The 18613-nt window shown below is 50.2% G+C and overlaps 1 protein-coding gene across 12 annotated transcripts in view; it reads right to left on the bottom strand.

Annotated features, from left to right (window-relative positions):
* SPATA21 (spermatogenesis associated 21) overlaps positions 1–18613 on the bottom strand; it is a 53434-nt gene that overhangs the window by 27992 nt on the left and 6829 nt on the right. For 4 of the 12 annotated variants that reach the window (XM_005607491.4, XM_070260876.1, XM_014737654.3 and 1 more), the window contains 8 exons: positions 16772–16991; positions 14143–14441; positions 13709–13757; positions 7090–7538; positions 6627–6715; positions 5635–5772; positions 3559–3630; positions 3328–3445 (listed from right to left, as the gene is read on the bottom strand). In XM_005607491.4, coding sequence (XP_005607548.3) covers positions 3328–3445; positions 3559–3630; positions 5635–5772; positions 6627–6715; positions 7090–7538; positions 13709–13757; positions 14143–14441; positions 16772–16991 — 1434 coding nt within the window. The remainder of the gene's footprint in view (positions 1–3327; positions 3446–3558; positions 3631–5634; positions 5773–6626; positions 6716–7089; positions 7539–13708; positions 13758–14142; positions 14442–16771; positions 16992–18613) is intronic. The other 8 variants (XM_023635665.2, XM_070260879.1, XM_070260878.1 and 5 more) reach the window with 3 other exon arrangements.

Genomic DNA, 18613 nt, shown 5'->3' with positions numbered 1-18613 from the left:
ATTTAAAAGATCTGCAATCTTTTCTAAATGACCAAAGCATGTTACAAAAAAAATTCATGGAAAAAGATCCATTCAAATTACAAAACAGGCCAATAGATTTTTATTCAAAAGAATTTGAACAGTTCATTGATATGGTTTCAGATTCCACATTGCAACCAACCTTTAAGACACTACCGTTTGTCAAGTTTGGTGTGGTATCAAAGAAAAATATCCACATGATATGTGGATATTAAATGAAAAGACTATTAGAATACTCCCTTCTCCAATGACATGTTTGTGTGAGGCCAGATTTTCTTCATATATGTCAACCAGAACAACATATTGCAACAGATCGAACGCAGGAGCAGATATGGGACTCCAGCCTTGTTTAAGGTCAGACATCAAGGGATTTGCAACATTGTAAAACAATGCCCTTCTTCTCATTAACTTTTTTTTTGTTTTGGAAAATATAGCTATTTTTCCTTTAAAATGTTTTTTATGTTAAAATGTAATGGGGTTCTTATCATTAAATAAATTAATAAGTATTTTAAAATTTTCTGAGTTTTAAGTTCAAATGTAAAAAATATTTATACAAGTTCTTTGGTGTCCTCAATAATATTTAAGAGTGTAAAGGGGTCTTGAGACCAAAAAGTTTGAAAGTTGCTGCTCTGGAGAAACTTTTGCCCATGAGTCCCAGGAGACATACGCAAGAATATTCACACAGTTTCTGCCATAGCCGGACACAGAGCAGAGCCTAATGTCCAACAGCAGAATGAATAAATACATTGTTATATAGTCATACTGCATACTAGTACCCAGCCGTGGAGATGATAAATGATCCATAGCTACACATGAGAACACAGATAAATCACAAAAACAGAATGTTGAGGAGAAAAAGCAAGTAACAGAAGATTTGCAATATGATTCCACTCATACAAAATTCAAAAATGTGGAAAGCTAAACAACAAAGCATTCATGAATACAAGCAAATGTAAATAAAAACCAAAGTACCACCGCATATCCAACAGAATGACTGAAATGAAAAAAGACTGATGATAGTGAATTTTATAAGATGTGGAGCAACTGGAACTCTCTCATGTCGTTGGTGGGCGTGCATAATGGTGCAACCACTTGCAAAAAAGTCTGGTGATTTCTTAGAAGTAAAATACGCCTACCTTATGACCCAGCAATTCCACTTCTGGGTATTTACCCAAGAGAAACAAAACATATGTCTACAAAAAGACCTGCACAAAGGCATCAATAGCAGCTTAATTCATTATAACCCCAAACTGGAAACAGCTCAGAAATTCATCAGTAAAAGAATGGATGGACAAATTGTGGTATATTCACGTAATGGAATACTACTCAGCAATGAAAAGGAATGAACTGTTGATGCCCACAACAACATGGAGGAATCGCAAAACCATAACGCTGAGTGAAAGAAGCTAGGCATGAAAGACTACATAGTGTATGTTTCCATTTACCTGACACTGTTAAACAGGCGAAACCAATCCGCAGTGGAAAAAAATTAGAAGAATGGGTGCCTCTGGGGGGTGGACTGAGGGACCGACTGGGAAAGGTCCTGTGGGCACTTTCTGGAGTGATGGTAAAGTCCTACGTACCTTGGCAGGCAGTCAGATTGCTGGGGTTGGGCATTTGCTGAAACTCACACACTGATGATTTGTGCATTTCACTGAATGTAAATTACACCTCAAAAGATGAAAAAAGCTCTAAACAATTATTGATCTTTAGTTAATAATACATACGCTGAAGTATTTAGAGGGAAAGAATTATAATTTACCTTGAAATGAATAAAAAATAATACAGACTGATGAACAGATAGAGGAATGGATAGAAAAAAGATAAGTATAGAAAAATGACAATGATAGAACCTTGATGGTGGGTGTATAAGCGTTCACTGGAAAGTGTTTTCAATAAACGATGAGGGGAAAAATAAGCAGTGAAATTTTATAAGAAAAAGCAAGGGAATAATGGTGAGTTTGGGTTTGGGGGAAAGTGTTTTGTGATTCAGATGGGGCGCATAGGGACTTCAAGTTTATTAGAAATGATCTACAGTTGGGCGAGCCCGGTGGCACAGTGTTTAAGTTCACACACTCTGCTTTGGTGGCCTAGGGTTCACCAGTTCAGATCCCAGGTGTGGACCTACACACCACTTATCAAGCCATGCTGTGGTAGGCATCCCACATGTAAAATAGAGGAAGAAGGGCACAGATGTTAGCTCAGGGCCAATCTTCCTCAGCAAGAACAAATAAATAAAAATAAATAAAATGTTCTTTAAAAAAAAAAAGGAAATGATCTATTGTTAAACTTAGGAAATGGGGCTGACTCACCGGAGTAGTGGCTAAGTTTACATGCTCCACTTTTGTGGCCCAGAGTTCCCAAGTTCGGATTCCGGGCATGAATCTACACACCACTCATCAAGCCATGCTGTGGTGGCGTCCCACATACAAAGTGGAGGAAGATTGGCACAGATGTTAGCTCAGGGCCAATCTTCCTCACCGAAAAAATTAAAAATAATAAAGAAATTAGAAAAGTTTAAAAAAAACCTGAGGAAATGGATATATAGGAATTGGTTTTATTGCTTTTAAAATTATACATTTATGACCATGAGAGTTATATATATTTAGAGTGATTTATAGATGCTAGGAAGAAAAAAGATCTCTTGCCTTTAGGATTGCTAAGTTGGTGTTGCTGGAGCAGCCTGCAATCACCCCCCAGCCCCAGCCCCATGAGGAAAGGGCCTGGTCTGTGGTAGGGAAAAACGATCCAGCTTACTGAGTGTCAGAGACAAGCCTCTGTGTGACACTCAGCAAGACCAGCTGTTGCATGCAGCCATCTCTTCCTTAGATGAACCACTAAGCACCCACCAGCCCACCCTGGAAACATAGGGAGTCTTCCATCTCTCATTTTCTCTGGCCCCAGGTAGGCTCCATCACATTCCTTTTCTGGGGTTGTTATGTGGGTACTCCAAGAAAGAGCTCCTCTTGCTGCTGAGGTGGCTAAACTATGAGGACGTGAGTAATGGAGCTACCAGTTGCCATCCTTCCCACTGTGAGAAGAGCCTAGCTGAGCTTGAATCCAATGCACAGAGACAAGCAGGAGAGATAAAGCCTTAATGGTATCACCTGGTCTCCTGGATCCAGCCATTCCTGAGGCCCTGACCAGTTGTGTGAGCCAATACATTCCCTTTTTGCTTAAGCCAGTTTTATTTGGATTCTTTTACTTGCAACTAAGAGTCCTAACTATCAAAAGTCTTCAGTTGCTGAAATGCCGGGTGCCATTTCCACGTCCATAACCCTCCACCCCCCAAAAACCAGCCCCACTCACTTGGTGATCTCTTCTAAGGCTGCCTCGGGTAAGGCCATCATCTCCACCAGCAGGGACAGGATCTCAAAGAACAGAGTGTGGGGGTTCGGGGGAGCCATGTCCGTCAGGGCGTTCTGCTCTGGGGACACGGGATGGTGGCTGCCATTACCATTTGGCAGTCCTGGAAGCTCCCACCCCCAGCTGCCTGGCCCCTCCCCCAGCTCTGATGGCCCTGGGCTCATCCCTGCTCACCCACAGAGCAGAAGAAACGCTTGGTGTCTGTCATCACAGCCAGGAAATCTTTGAAGCCCACGTGCCCATCTCCTGTGGAGGCCAAAGGAACAATGGGGTGGGCGGGCATTGCAGCCCCAGCGTGGTCATTAGTATCTACTCATGGGTTTGATTATAAAAGTAACGCATATTCAATGCAGAACGCATGGTGCACACAGGATGGTGGAAAGTAAAAAAGGTGGAAATTAAAATCTCCAGGATTAGAAGCTCCCAGAACTCGGGCCCTGGAGGCAGCCGTCTGGGTTCATATCCCAGGTCCACCACTTACTACCCGTGTGACTTTGGCAAAGTCTCTTAACCCCACTAAGCATTCGTTTTCTCATCTTCAGGGTGAGGATGGCCATAACACCATCTCAGGGGAGATAAAGTGAGGCAGGGCTTGGAACAGGGCCAGGTTTGTAACACGAGCTCCCTAGACGTCAGCAACTGTTGTTCCTACCGTGTGCTAGGCACTGCGTGAGAACACATATGTACCGGTGAGATCCCTACCCCGGCCTTCAAGGCCCTGCAGGACCTGCCTGTTTCCCGTCTCCAGCCTCAGTGGATCCACACTCCCCCAGCGCTAACGTGCTCTCCCACCAGGGGCCACGTGCTTTCCAGTTCGGGGCCTTTGCACATGCTGCTTCCTCTTCCTAGAATTCTCTCCACCCCCCTCCAACTCTTTCACTTAATGCTTCGGCTTAACCATCACTTCCTCAGAGAAGTCAGAGCAGCCCAGGGCGGACCCCGTCCAACACTCTCATAGCAGTCCTGCACTTCAACCACATACTCGCAAGATCTGGGACTTAACCGGTTTCTGGGAGGCAGGAACTGGGTCTGTTTGGTTCTGCACTGTGTCCTTCGGGCTGAAGACAGGTGGGTCTTAGCACTTGTCCTCTGAATTACTTGCCAGATTAATGGATGGTCTCTAATTAAAACCAGCCTCTGAGGCTGCTTAATACTCTTATCGCCATGTCACAGATGAGGCCTGAGGCACACAGAATAAAGAAGGCAGTTGCCCAGGCTCGTGCCGGGGCTGAGCTGGGGTCAAGTCCTGGCTGGTGTGTGAGGATTCAAGCTGGTACAGTGATGGAGGCGGCAGGGTTGGACATGTGGTGGTCAGGAGCCCAGGCCCCACAGCCCCACTGCTCGTTCCCTGCCTCTGGCCAACCAAACCACGTGTAACTCCACTCACCTCTTCCCTTTGTCCAGGTTATTTCTGCCACCAGGAATATCCCTCTTCTTTCTTCTCTCCCTGCCTAACTCCTGCTTAATCTTTCACAATTTGGCTCTGGCATCACCTCCTCCAGGAAGCTTTCCTTCCTGATCCCTTCCTCCAAGCAACCTTAAGTGCTGCTTCCTTTGATGTCTCTTACTTCTGTGTCACTGGCTATGTGAGCACCCGGAGGACAAGTCTCATGGGTCTAATATATCTCTTCATTCTCGGTGCCCAGCCAGCGATGGGCACACAGTAGGCATTAAATAAATATTTAGTGGGTGAATAATACCAGCGGCTAATGTCTCCTGGATACATTCGGTGTGCACAGCGTTGTGCTCATGTAATCTCCGCAGCAGCCCGGTGAGGTGGGTACTGCTCCCAGCCCCATTTACAAATGGGGAAACTGAGGTTTGGTGAACTTCAGTGACCTGTCCAAGGTCACACAGCTGGTAAAGTGAGTGACCGAGTCATGGAGGAATGTCCAATGAGGCACACAGGAGGGGCTAAAAAGAAGTGATCTCAGAGATCACCTACATCTTGGGGTCAGGAAGTAGGTCTTGGGCATCTCTGGGTCCCCAGAACCTGGCACTGAGTAGGTGCTCAGGGGGCATCAACTTTTGGGGCCAGACCAGCTACGTAATTTGTGGGGCCCAGCACAAAATGAAAACGCAGGACAGGGCCCCTCATTTAAAAATTCTTAAGCATTTCTAGACGGTGACAGCAGAGCATGAAACCAAACTCAGCACCTTTCTGTGCAGAGCCCCGTGCAACGAGACAGGTCTCACTCTGCCCGCAGAGCCGGCCCCGCCTGGGACCCAGCGCAAAGCCTCCCGGCTCACCGTCGATGTCCGCGCTCATCAGGGCATCCTCCACCTGCGCCGGCATCAGGGAGATGCCCACGAGCAGCAAGATGTTCTCCAGGCTCTGTGCGTCCACCTCGCCATGGCCGTTGAAGATCTCAAAGTAGCTTCGGAAGGCTGGGGCGGGGACAGTGTCCGTTCCCACCATTCATCCCGTCCCCTCCAACCACCTCCTGCCCAGTGTCCTCTATCACCATGGCCAGGTGGACAGTGCATTCAGGGAGGGCAGAAGAAGGGGCCACTCTGGCCAAGAGGGACTCAGACTATGGGGAGAGGCAGAGCGCGGAAGCAGGACACACCTCCGTTCTTCAGGGTCAGCGTGAGGGGTGGCTGGGTCGACAGTGTGCACAGAGGGAGGGCATGGTGCCCACTCCTCCTCGCAGCGTGGGTAAGTGGAGTCACAGGGCCCAGCTGCGAGGACGCTAGAGGGCAAAGGTCACAGTGCCTCACGCCGGATAGGTGTTCAGAACTTTCTGATTGTTTGGTGGAGGTGGGATCAGTGGGAAATGGGGACCTGTCCAGGGGAGGCCTTCTCGTCAAATGGTGAGAGATGGTTTAGACATACGGGGACTCTGGAGGCCTGCTTCCCGTCCAGCCTGCCTCTACGGAGAACCAAGAGACCGGGCTTGGTTGAGGGAGGCGGAAAGGCCCCCAGGGCCAAAAGCACCTTGCAGGCCTTGTGTCCTTCACTCAGAGAGGCGGCTCAGGGGCTGGGAAGAGAACTGGACCCCAAGTGAGAGGACCCTGTGTGCGTCCTGGCTCCCCTACCCAGCGGTGTGTGAGCTGGGGTCAGCCTCCTAGCCTGCACAGTGGCCCAGCCAAGTACAGATAATCCCCACTGGGCCCCCCGCACAGGGCCGTCAGGGCAGCGGTGTGATCTGTCACTCCCCCCACCCTGGACCTATAAACCCCGAAGGTCTGAGGGCCTGGCCTGGCCTGCCCCCGCGAGGGCCTCCGCTGGCTCAGCTCACCCTCCTCCTGCTTCAGGGTGAGGTGGTCCTCGGCCCTCTCCTCCCAGTTCTGGTGCAGCTTCAGGAGGCAGCGGTCTTCTGGCTCCTGCCTGCAGAGGACAGAACCCAGGCCCGGGTCACACATCCAGCCGCCCGCCCTGCCCCACGCCCAGAGCCAGCGGAGGGCCAGGGAGGAGCCTCGGGGAGGCATTGAGGGGTCAGGAGCGTCTAAGAGTGACCGGGCGGAGGAGTGAGGCAGAGGTGAGGGGAGACTAGGGAGAGACACCATCGGGGGGAGTTGGAAAGAGAAAGGGGTCTGAAAGGAGAAAGGGGACCTAGATGTGGGAGAGAGTGCGCCGAAATGGAGAGGGGACACAGGCGGGGGACAGACAGGTGCAGTGACAGGGCGAGAGTCTGGCAGACAGATGCCAAGGACACAGGGACCCAGGCGTTGACCCCGCATACCCTTTCGGGGCGCTCCTACCGTGCTCTGGCATAGCTCAGGCTCCTCTGGCAGCTCTGGGGCAAGAATTCTGTCCTTCTCCAGCCCAGGTCCGGGGCAGAAGCTGGCAGGGCCGTGGCGGGCACTGAGGCCAAGACCGGGGCTCCCACGGAGGCAGGGACTGGTCCAGGGGCTGGAGGCCGGGCCCAGGATGGGGCCATGGGAGGGGTCTGAGGAAGGGTCAGAGGCAGGCCCAGGGCTGAGTTGGGCACAGGGGTCGGGGCCCTGGGGGACTTCCAGTTTGGCAGGGCCTGGGCCTTGGTGGCCTTGCGATGCGTGGCCTCCTCCTCCTCCTCCTCCACCTCCAGCAAGCACTTCATGAAGCCCTGGCAGAGGCTCCCAGGGTTCTGGGCCCCTGTGGCCACCGTGGGTTCCTGGGGCTGCTTCTGCACATGGTCCAGCTCCATCCTCTCTCCAGCATCCCTCACCTCCTGGGGACAGGACAGGGGTTGGGGATCGGGGAGGCCTCTGGCCAACTTCTCCCTGCCACCCGCTCTCCAGGGATCCTCACATAGCCTGTTGCTCTCTGGGGCCCTGGAGGATGTTCCCCAAATCTCACATGCATCCCACTAGGCTCCCACCCACTCGACCTGGGCTCTGCCCCCTCCCAGCTCTCTGAGCTGTGGGGTTTTTTTTTTTTTTTTTGAGGAAGATTAGCCCAGAGCTAACTACTGCCAATCCTCCTCTTTTTGCTGAGGAAGACCAGCCCTGAGCTAACATCCGTGCCCATCTTCCTCTACTTTATATGTGGGATGCCCACCACAGCATGGCTTTTGCCATTCGGTGCCATGTCCGCACCTGGGATCCGAACCAGCGAACCCTAGGCCGCCGAAGCAGAACGTGCAAACTTAACCACTGCGCCACTGGGCCGGCCCCTGAGCTGAGGTCTTGAGTGAGTTACTCCTGGTCCCACCACTCGTGTATTTCCTTCCTTGCCATCAGCATGCCCTGCAGTGGCCTCGTCCATGCCTGTTGTTTGCTCAAGTGACCAGAGGTAAGCTCCACGAGGGCAGGACCTTGTCTGTTTCTTTTATCCATATCTACCCAGCAATGAGCACACGGCAGGCGCTCAATACTCATTCATTCAGCAAATCCAGCCACCGCCTGCCTCTGCCCCTCCCACTGCAGGGATGGGCAGTCCCCCCAACCTCCAATCAGGCCGTGCCACGCAGGCTCCAGCCCAGCCCTTCCTCTCCATCAAAGACGCAGCTCTTGCCCCACACTGGCTCTTCCTGGAGTATCAGCTTTGCTTTCTCTGCCAGATCACTCCCACCGGCAGGTCAACACGCTGTGTTATCTCCCTGCCACACAAAATCTCTCCTGACGCTACGAGCACCTCCAGCTGCCACCCGAGTTCTCAGCTCTTCACTGGGGGCAAAATTCCCTGGAAGAGCCCACTGTCTTCCATCCCCTGCTTTCCTCCCGTCGGCCTTCCCCCGCCACTCCCCACGGCTGCTCTTACAAGGCCCCGGTGAGGTCTCTGCCGCCCCTCAGCAGTGGGAGACGCAGACGACCTCTCCATCCTTCCGGAAATGCTTTCTTCTCGAGACCCCCGCTCTCTCAGTGGCTGCCCCTCCCTGGCCTCCTTTGCTGGCTCTCGCTCCATTTCTAAGTGTTGTGGAGACCCAATGATTTGGCCTCAGACTTCTTCCTGCTCTATGTTCGCTCTCTCCCTAGACGCCGTTTCCATTTTTCTCACATTTACGTATCCAATCCTGCCTTCTCTGTCCTTCCTAACTCCAGACATCCTCCTTGACATTTCTCCTTGGCTGTTATAACACGACCAAAGCAGAACCTTAGGTTCCTCCCACCTGCTTGTTCCCCAGCGCCACCACCCCCGTTAACGACACCGCCTGTTGCTTGGGCCCCAGACCCGGAGGCCCCTTGGCTTCCTCTTTCTCCCACCTACTTTCCACCCATCCCTGCCGCCCACCGGCGAGTCCTGTAGTGCCACCCCCTTGAAATCTGTCAGAGCCATGCCCTCCCCATCTCTGCTGCTGCCGCCCTGGTCCGAGTCATGCCGCCATCTTTCTCCAGTGTACCACCACAGTCTCCACCTTGGCCCCCACCCAAGTTCATTATGCCCCCAGCTGCCACATCAGTGTTTCCAGCCTTCACCAGCTCATCTCACTGTCTTGCCTGAAACTCTTCAATGGCTTAATGTAGACTTAGAATTCATCCAACCCCCTCACCCTGGCCTTCAAGACCCTGCGTGGTCTGCCACCCCCACGCCTCTGACCTCGTCTCCTGCCCTCTCCCGCCCTTGCTTCCTTCCCAAACTCCGGCCTTCCTGCTGGGTGTAGTGTTGACGGCTCATGTCCCACCAGGGCCTGGCCACCTCTGTCCAAAATGCTCTCCTACATCCGTGCACGCCTCAGCCCTGTCTTTCAGGCCTTGACACAAATGTCACCTCTGGGACCACTGAACGCTCCCTCAGAGAATCCGTCATCCGCCTGCATCCGTCATCCATTGCCCCATCCCTCATGACTCGCTCCACAGCACTGTCACTGTCTACAGAGAAACTGGATTTATTGGTTCACGTGTTAATGGTCTCTCCCCAACCAGATGGTAAGCTCCATTCAGCATTAAGCCCCCAATGTCACTGTGGCGCATCGTCCTCGATAAATTTGTGTTAACCAACGACTCTGATTATTCCATTTTTCTTTTTTTAAAAATTATAGTTGACATGCAATATTATATTGGTTTCAGGTGTACAACGTAGTGATCTGACATTTACATACACTATGAAATGATCACCACGACAAGTCTAGTTACCATCCGTCACCATACAAAGTTATTACAATATTATCAACTATATTCCCTGTGCTGTACATTACGTCCTCGTGACTTATTTATTTTATAACTGGAATTTTATTCTCCTTAATCCCCTTCGTCAGTTTTGCCCATCCCCCCACCCTCCCCCTTTTCTCTCCGGTGACCACCAGTTTGTTCTTTGAATCTGAGTCTGTTTCTGTTTGTGTGTGTGTGTGTGTGTGTGTGTGTGTGTGTTCATTTGTTTTGCTTTTTAGATTCCACATAGAAGCAAATCCCGCAGTGTTTGTCTTATTCCCCTGTTCTTAGTGACATCTGAGGAGATGTGAATACAGCAGCTAGCACAGAGTAAGTGCTCAGGAAACGCAGCGTTGAAAGTAACTACAGTTGATCTTCTGCAGCCCAGAGGGGAGCCCCAACCTTCCGCCACCTAAGACCATTGTTCTCCTGAATTAAGGGCAAACTCTCAATTTCTGTCCGGCTTAAAACAAACAAACATCAAAAGCAGTTCTGGAGCTCCTACTCCATTGTGGTGGGCGAGGTCCTAGGTGGGGACCCCAAGGGGCAGCCATGAGCCCAGTCTGTCGTCGCCTCTCCCGTGGCCCTCAGGGCTGCCAAAGTCCAGGGCCTGTGGCCCCATCTCAGCTGCAGAATTAGAGCCCCGGGAGGCTGGGCGTCTGTTTCGGAACCTCCCCCATTATTCTAGTACCCAGCACTGAGCTTTGCTCCCGGCAGGTGCTCAGCCTGCAGGTGAAGGATGATGCCAAGGCCATGACCTCTTTTCTTGCAGCTTCTCCACCCCTCCACATCTGGACTCCTCCCTCTGCGCTCACGGAGCCCCTTCCACTTGGCACAATGTGTCCCGCGCTTGCTGCTGGACTGACCTCCGTGTAGCTCGTCCTCTGCCACTGCCCTGCGATCCCTCTGACCTTCAGATCCATCCCCACCCGCCCATGCGATGCCTCCTCACAGTCACGTGGATACAGGCATGCCTAAGTCCCCCGCCCCAGGGTGCTTCCACTCTAGCATTTATCTTAGCCCCACTTTGTGCAAAGCACTGGGGGACATTGGGATGCCAAGTCCAACACGTCGCTCCAGCACTGGAGGCCTCACATCACGGCCCAACCTAGCTGTCCACCCGCCTCATCCATGATACCCAATATTCTTGTCCCACGAGGCCCATCTTTCCATTGTCACCCCTTGCTCCATGTTCATTCCCGACTCTGTACCTTTGCTTGGGCTGGACCTGCTGCCTGGGTGCCCTGGCTACTCCCCAGCTTTGTCCAAATTCCACCCACCCTGCGTGGCCTGATACCAGCCCTCCCCCTCCAGCCAGCCTCCTGGTGGGGACCCCAGGCCTCCCTCGCTGAAGGCCTGCAGCGTTCCCTGTCTGGGATCCCTCGTCTCTGCCTCACACAGCTGGTCCCGCTGGCTCAGACGCAATCCCAGGGGCAGGCTGCAGTCCTCTGCTCTGCTTGCCCTTCCCTCCAAGCACAGGCCCTGGCATGTCACATACTCTCGGCACATGCTGTGGAATTGAATTGTGCGCTCTCCTATCCCCTCCAGGATCCAGCCCAGGCTGTGCATGTGGCAGGGAGGGAAGGGGAAGGAAACGCACACACAAGGACTATTTCTTATTTCTCCTCTGACTTCTCACCAGCCCAGAGAAATACCTCATACTCTTCCCATCCATTCATTTAGTCGACAAATTCATATTAAGCACCTGCTGTGTGTCAGGCATTGTTTTAGGCACAGAGCATGGAGTAGTAAGTAAAACAGAGCAGCTGCCCTCAGGGAGCTTATGATCTAGATAATGAATAAGTCAAGACTTTAATAAGATAATGTGAGACGGAGGAAGTTCTACAAAGACAATAAAACGGAATAATGTGTTGGAGTGACCAGCCACTGAGATCAGGCGGCCAAGGAAGGTCTGCCGAGAAAGTGACATTTAAGTTGAAACCTGAATGACTCCACGGAGTCAGCCATGAGAGTGTTGCGGGGAGAGTGATGGGCAGAGAGCACAGCAAGTGCAAAGGCCCTGAGGTGGGACTGAGCTGACCATATTCAAGGTATGCAAGTCAGACCAGAGTGGCTGGACATAGGTCCTTGTGATTCTTGGTGAAAATCCCGGGTCTTATTCTAAGAGGATGAGGTTTGGACCAGGGTGGAGGGAAGGGATGGAGTCAGGATTTATTTTGTAGGCAGTGCTAGGAGGGGCTTCCTGATGCATCAGGTGTGGAGGGATTGTGGAGGGAGGAGGAGGAATCAGAGGTGGTCGTGAGCACTTGAGTGCATGGCAGTGTCGTTTGCTGAGACGAGGAAGACCAGGGGAGGAGCAGGGTTGAGGTGGAAAATCAAACGCTCTGTTCTGGTCACATTCGGTTTGTGAAGTGAATTAGCCACCCAGTGGAATTCAGTTAGGCAGTTGGATAGATGAGTCTGGAAATTGAAGGCAACATCTGGCGTGGAGATGTGGATTTGAGAGGCATCAGAGGGACTGAGTGGGATTCCCCAGGGAGAGAGTGGAGATGAGAAATCAGAGGGTGGAGCCCCAAGAGTAGAGAAGATGAAATCCAGGGGGCAGAGGGGGAAGGAGCCTGCAGAATAGGCGGGCGGCAAGGGTGGGCTGTCCTGGAGCCTGAGAAGACAGCGTTGAGGAGGAGGGAGGGGCCCACTGCGCCAGGTGGGCTCTGTAAGGACAGAGCTTTTCCCGTTGATTTAGCAAAATAGAGATTTTTGAGAACTCCGTTGGTCTCATATTGGGACAGGTTGAGGAAAGACCAAATGGAATGAGTGCATGGACAACCGTAGAAGGGAGCAGAGAAAGAAGGCCGTCACTGGAGAGGCGTGGGGGCCAGGGGAGGTGTTTGTGTCTGGTTTTTAATATTGTAGATTCTACCCCATGTTTGTACGCTGATGGGAATGATCCTGTAGAAATGGAGAGACTGATCATGAGCCAGAGAGCGGGGAGGGGACGGGATCTAATGACCAAGTCAGGGGCCAGCTGTGGGTGGGGGCAAGGACCTATCTTCACGGCTTCCACTGTAACCCGTAGAAGGCGGGGGTGGTGGGGTTGGGGTGGGAAGATGCACGTATCATTCTTATCATTTGATGCTTCTCGCCTTTCAGTGTCACAGGAGACCAGATCACCAGCCAAGATGATGGCATGGAGAGCGCTATTGTGAAATGACATCCTGGAGCAGGCACGAGGCGGGGGCAGGGGGTGCGGGTGATGGCCAGGGAACGGCAGAGGATTGCCAGGAGCATCTGACATTGGTGGTCATTGCTTGAAAGTGTAACCCATCAACAGGAAGATGGTTTTTCTCCAAGCATGTTTAGCAGCTCGGGTGCAGGTGGAGGGTAACTGGGCGGTTGGGTTTAGCCAGGGTTGGGCTTTTGCCGGTGAACACAGCAGAAAGCGACAGGGCCAGATAAGACCATTCAGAGCTGGCGGGGATGGGGCCGGCTGGCAGGGGTTTAGAAGCCTCCTAAGGGCTCAGGGAAGCTTTGGGTTGTGTGGCAGGGCTGAGGGCAAACGGGCAGAAGAAATCCATGCTGATGTGGGAAAGGCCATGACCTGGGGTGAACCCAAGAGCTCCAGAGTGTAACAGCATCCTTGATCCCCAACCCAAGATGCACACGCACGCAAACACACATGTACACGTGTAGACACACATGTACGTGCACACACATAAATGTGCACATTCACACAATCACACAGGCACACGTTCACGTCTTTCCTGGTTTGACTCCATTTCCACTTCTGCCCCGTTCTCATCCTGAGTCCCCACCCCCACCCCAGCCGCAGCCCCACTACGGCTCTGCTTACCGGTGGAGGATCAGGCCCTGCTGCCGGCTGGGTCTCCACAGCCCGGCCCCTAAACAAGGGAGAAACCCCCCAAGAGGGGAGGGGCTCAGCGCAAGGCTTCCCCTTGCGCCTCCCTCCCCTCAGCCCCAGGACACTCTGGCCCACCACCCAGCCTCATCCCGCTGCCCTTCTAATCTCAGAGGGGCTCCTCATCCCCTCACATCCCCGTGAGGGGACGTGCCCTTAAAGTATAGGCCTACAGAGCAAGGAATTCTGGTCTTAGAGCTATTATACAGATGGGGAAATTGAGGCACAGAGGGGCATGACTTGCCCAAGGTCCTACATCAGGTCTGGTGCAATCAGGACTAGAATTCACCTCACCTGTCACTCAGCAGAAGAGCGATCTTTCTGGGGTCAGGGAGTGGGGCTGCGGGTGGCATAAGAGGACGGCTTACCCTTCTTTGGGTGTGTTTGGCGCTGGCATGGATGGCAGGAAGCAGTTGGCTTTCTTTTCCTCCAGAGTTGCTGTGGGCATTAGGGGCATGGCTTCCTGGGAACTGTCTTCATATCCCCCTGGGCCGGACTCCGGCAGAGCCCCTCGTGGCCGGATGTGTGGAGCGCCTGCCTCTCTGGGGGGCTTGTCTCCCAGCTGCTGTCCACAGCTGTCCAAGGGGCAGCAGGGCTCTGCTGGCGGCTCCACGTCTGACTCCTCCGCTGCCTGGTGACCTGGGGTAGGCTGACACTCCAGGCCCTGCTGAGGATGAGGACACCAAGATGGGAGCCCCATCCTGGCTCCCAGGTGAACCTCAACACTCACCTGGAGACCAGTTATCACACGCTCACTCCGGTCCGGGCACTGCGAGCATCATCTGACTGAGTTCTCCCAGCATGCCTAGAAGGTAGCACAGGTTCCCCATTTTGGGGGATGAGGAACTTGAGACCCGAAGGAGGCGTGGCCTACCCAAAGTCATGTCCATGCTGCTCTGTGGAGGTAGAACGGGAGCCTGGAGAGAGTGAGGTGACCGTCTTTAAACGGAATTTCTTAAGGGATGCTTCAAAGAACAAGAGTCCTTCATGCCGTTCCCTAAAAAGGGGGTTTTTACACTAACTGATTTCAAGACTTACTATAAAGCTTCGATAATCAAGATAGTGTGGTGCTGAAATAAGGATAGGTAAATAGATGAACGGGACAAAGTAAACAGTTCAGAAACAGACTCACACATATGTGGTCAATTGAGTTTCAATAAAGGTGCAAATTCAGCAGAGAAAGGACACTCTTCAACAAACGGTACTGGAATGACTGGATAGCTATTTGCAAAAACTGAGCATTGATCTGACGCTCACGTCATACACAAAAATTAACTCAAAATGCGTCATAAACCTAAATATTAAACCCCAAACTGCAAAGTTTCTTGGAGAAAATGTAGGAGAAAATCCTGTCTGACCTTGGGTTAAGCAAAGATTCCTAAGAAATAACACCAAAACCACTAGCCATAAAGAAAAAAATTGATAAACTAGACTTCGTCAAAATTAAGAATTTCTGTTCTTTGAAAGTCACTGTTAAGAGAATAGAAAATACAGCTCACAAACTGGGAGAAGACATTTGCAAATTACATGTATGATAAGGGACTTGTATTCAGAATATACAAGGATTCTCAAAACTCAATAAGAAGAAAACAATCTAATTTTTTAAAAAAAGGCAGAAAGTGAAAAGACAATCCATAGAATGGAAGAAAAAATTTGCAAATTGTATATCTGAGAAGAGTCTAGTATCCAGAATATATAAAGATCTCAAATGACTCAATAAAATGACTAATCCAGTTAGAAGAATGGGCAGAGTATTTGAATAGACATTTCTTCAAAGAAGATGTACAAATGGCCCATAAGCACATGAAAAGATGCTCAACATCATTAGTCACTAAAGAAACGCAAATTAAGACCACAATGAGATTCCACTACACACCTATTCGAATGCTTAGAGTTAACAAGACTGGCCATATACCAAATTTGGGGGAGGATGTGGAGCAAGTGGAATTCTCATACATTGCTGGTGGGGATGTAGAAAGACACAACCACTTTGGACAAAAGTTTGACAGTTTCTTAATAAGTTAAACATACATACACCATATGATCCATTCTACTCCTAGGTATCTATTTGCCCAAGAGAAGTGAAAACATATATCCATATGGACATGAATGTTTGTAGAAGTTTTATTTGTCATAGTCAAAAAGTGAGAACAAAATAAATGTCCGTCAACAGATGAAGGGATGAAGAAACTGTGGTATATCCATTCAGGGGAATATTACTCAGCAACAAAAAGAACGAAGTATTGATCCACACCATTACAGATGAATCTCAAAATAATCATGCTGAGTGAAAGAAGCCGGACAGGAAGAATGTATACTGTACGCTCCCATTTATGTAAAATTCCAGGAAATACAAACAAATCCACAGCCACAGAAAGCAGGTCAGTGGTTGCCTGGGGATGGGAGGCAGGAGGGATGAGGGATGACAAAAGGGCACCAGGGAACTTTGGGAGGTGACAGATGTGTTGCTTTTCTTACTTGTAATGATTTCGTGGGTGTATAAATATGTTCAAAACATCAAATTGCACACTTGAAGTATGTGCAAGTGTATGTCAATTATACCTCACTGAAGTTGTTTTAAAAAAAACCATATCATAAAGTAAAAATAACTGAAAAGGTATTTTGTGGTCAAATAAGTTTGGAAAAGTCACTGTCCGACCACCTCTTGCAAGGTCCCACCGAGCTCAGCAGCTGAGAAACAGCTCCTAGGATATCCTGGCATAAAGAAACCTGTTGGAGCTTTATCAAACCCAGCATGTCCCCATTTTGATGGTCAGCAGAACCCCCCACCTCCCCCCTGCCTCCAGCACCCATGGGGCCCCTCTGGAAACAAGGCGGAAAGGCTTGCTGTGGACAATGAAGAATATCCAGAACATCCCAGTGACCCGCACGGACGCCTCCAGCACACAAGTGCCCCAGAATGGGGGGCATGGAGGCTCCTTCCCCTCCCAGGTGTGGGTCATTCCGTTCTCCCTGAGCACGTCTTCACAGACATACCTGGCAGCTCTCGGGGGCCTCACCCTCCACCGTCCCCGGGGTCTGCTGTCCCCTCTGCTCATCCTCAGTCTCCTTCCCTGAGCCCAGCTGCTTCATCCCTGCATGTGCTGCAGGGACCCCGGAAGGCAGCATCCCCAGCTCACTTCCTGGCGTGGCCTGGTCCTGGCCCGCTTGCGGCTCCCCGGGCCCCTCCTGGGGGCCCCAAGGTGACCGCTTCTCCCTGCGGAGCACAGACAAAGGGACACGTCAGCTTCTGGACTGGGATGTAGTTTTATATTCTCATACTGCTTTGTAGTTCCCAGAGCACCTGTGCAGAGCTAGGCACACAGCAGGCGCATACCTAATGCCCGGGAGAACGAATGAGGGACTGACGTGAATTCCCTAAATCACAGACACTTTGATGTCAATGCTTAGAGGAGTTAGAATTTAATATTTTATTAATGTTTAATATTTTGTTATTAATTTTAAAAACATAAAATCAGAGAGAACTGGGATTCAGAGAGGTTGAGAGATTTGAGCCTAAAGTCATAAAGCCGAAGTTGACAGCTCAGGATTTGAGTCTGTGCCCGCCTGATCTCACTTTAATGTTCTGGGCGTTTCCTCCAGGCTTCTTCATGTGGATATATACACAGATTTCTTTTTTTTTTTTTTTAAGATTTTATTTTTCTTTTTCTCCCCAAAGCCCCCCAGTACATAGTTGCATACTTTTAGTTGTGGGTCCTTTCAGCTGTGGCATGTGGGACGCCACCTCAGCATGGCTTGATGAGCGGTGCTGGGTCCGTGCCCAGGATCTGAAGCAGCGAGACCCTGGGCCGCCGAAGCAGAGCGTGCAAACTTAACCACTTGGCCACAGGGCCGGCTCCTACATATGGATTTCTAATGGGGATTTATTTAATTACCATCTTCAAATAATTGCAAATTCTACAAAGTTATAATTATATTGCATATACAATTTTATAACCTTTTTTCAAGTAATATTATAGCCTAAATTATTCCCATGCCAAAAATCTTTCATAAATATGCTTTTTAATGAAAGTATAAAATTCTGTATTTTATAGATAATCATAATTTACTTAGCTGTTCCCCTGTTGTGGGCATTTAGAGCACACTGGCATTTCCAATTTTTTGGTATTTAAAGTAATGTGGCAGTGAAAATCTTTGTGCGTAAAACTTTGCCTGAATCTCCAGTTATTTCCCCAGGGTATATTTCTAGAAATGAAGGTAAAGACAGTTTGAGGGCAATTTACACAAGTCGCTAAGTTGCTTAAGCAGAAGTGTTGAAATGGTTTGTATTTCCGCCGGCGAGGTATGCTGCATCTGTGTCAGGCGGCTCAAGCCTGGCCGTAATTGATTTCTCTCTTTTCATGGAGAAAAGGTTATTCAGAGGTTTTAGGTTACAATCAAACTGAAATGATAAGCTAACTAGTCTTTACTATTCCTGTTTCCCATGCCTTTCTCTTTGCCTCTCTCTGGCTCTGTCTCGATTTTCTATTTTTAAAAAGAATACATTCTCAGGCAGGCCTTGTGGTGTAGTGGTTAAGTTTGCATGCTCCACTTCAGAGGTCCAGAGTTTGTGGGTTCAGATCCTGGGTGCTGACCTAGCACTGCTCATCAAGCCATGTGGGGGCAGTGTCCCATATACAAAATAGAGGAAGATTGGCACACAGATGTTAGCTCAAGGACAATCTTCCTCAAGCAAAAAGAGGAAGATTGACAACAGATGTTAGCTCAGGGCCCATCTTCCTCACCAAAAAAAAAAGAAGAAGAAGGAATACATTCTCACTGTAAAGTTTAAAAATATATACAATACTTAGAAAATAATAACAATAATACCATGTAAAT

Source organism: Equus caballus, chromosome 2, assembly GCF_041296265.1.
Source record: "Equus caballus isolate H_3958 breed thoroughbred chromosome 2, TB-T2T, whole genome shotgun sequence".
NCBI classification, from domain to species: Eukaryota; Metazoa; Chordata; class Mammalia; order Perissodactyla; family Equidae; genus Equus; species Equus caballus.
The sequence above is the reverse complement of the archived record's forward strand: the minus strand, read 5'-3'. Positions and strand labels throughout refer to the sequence as shown.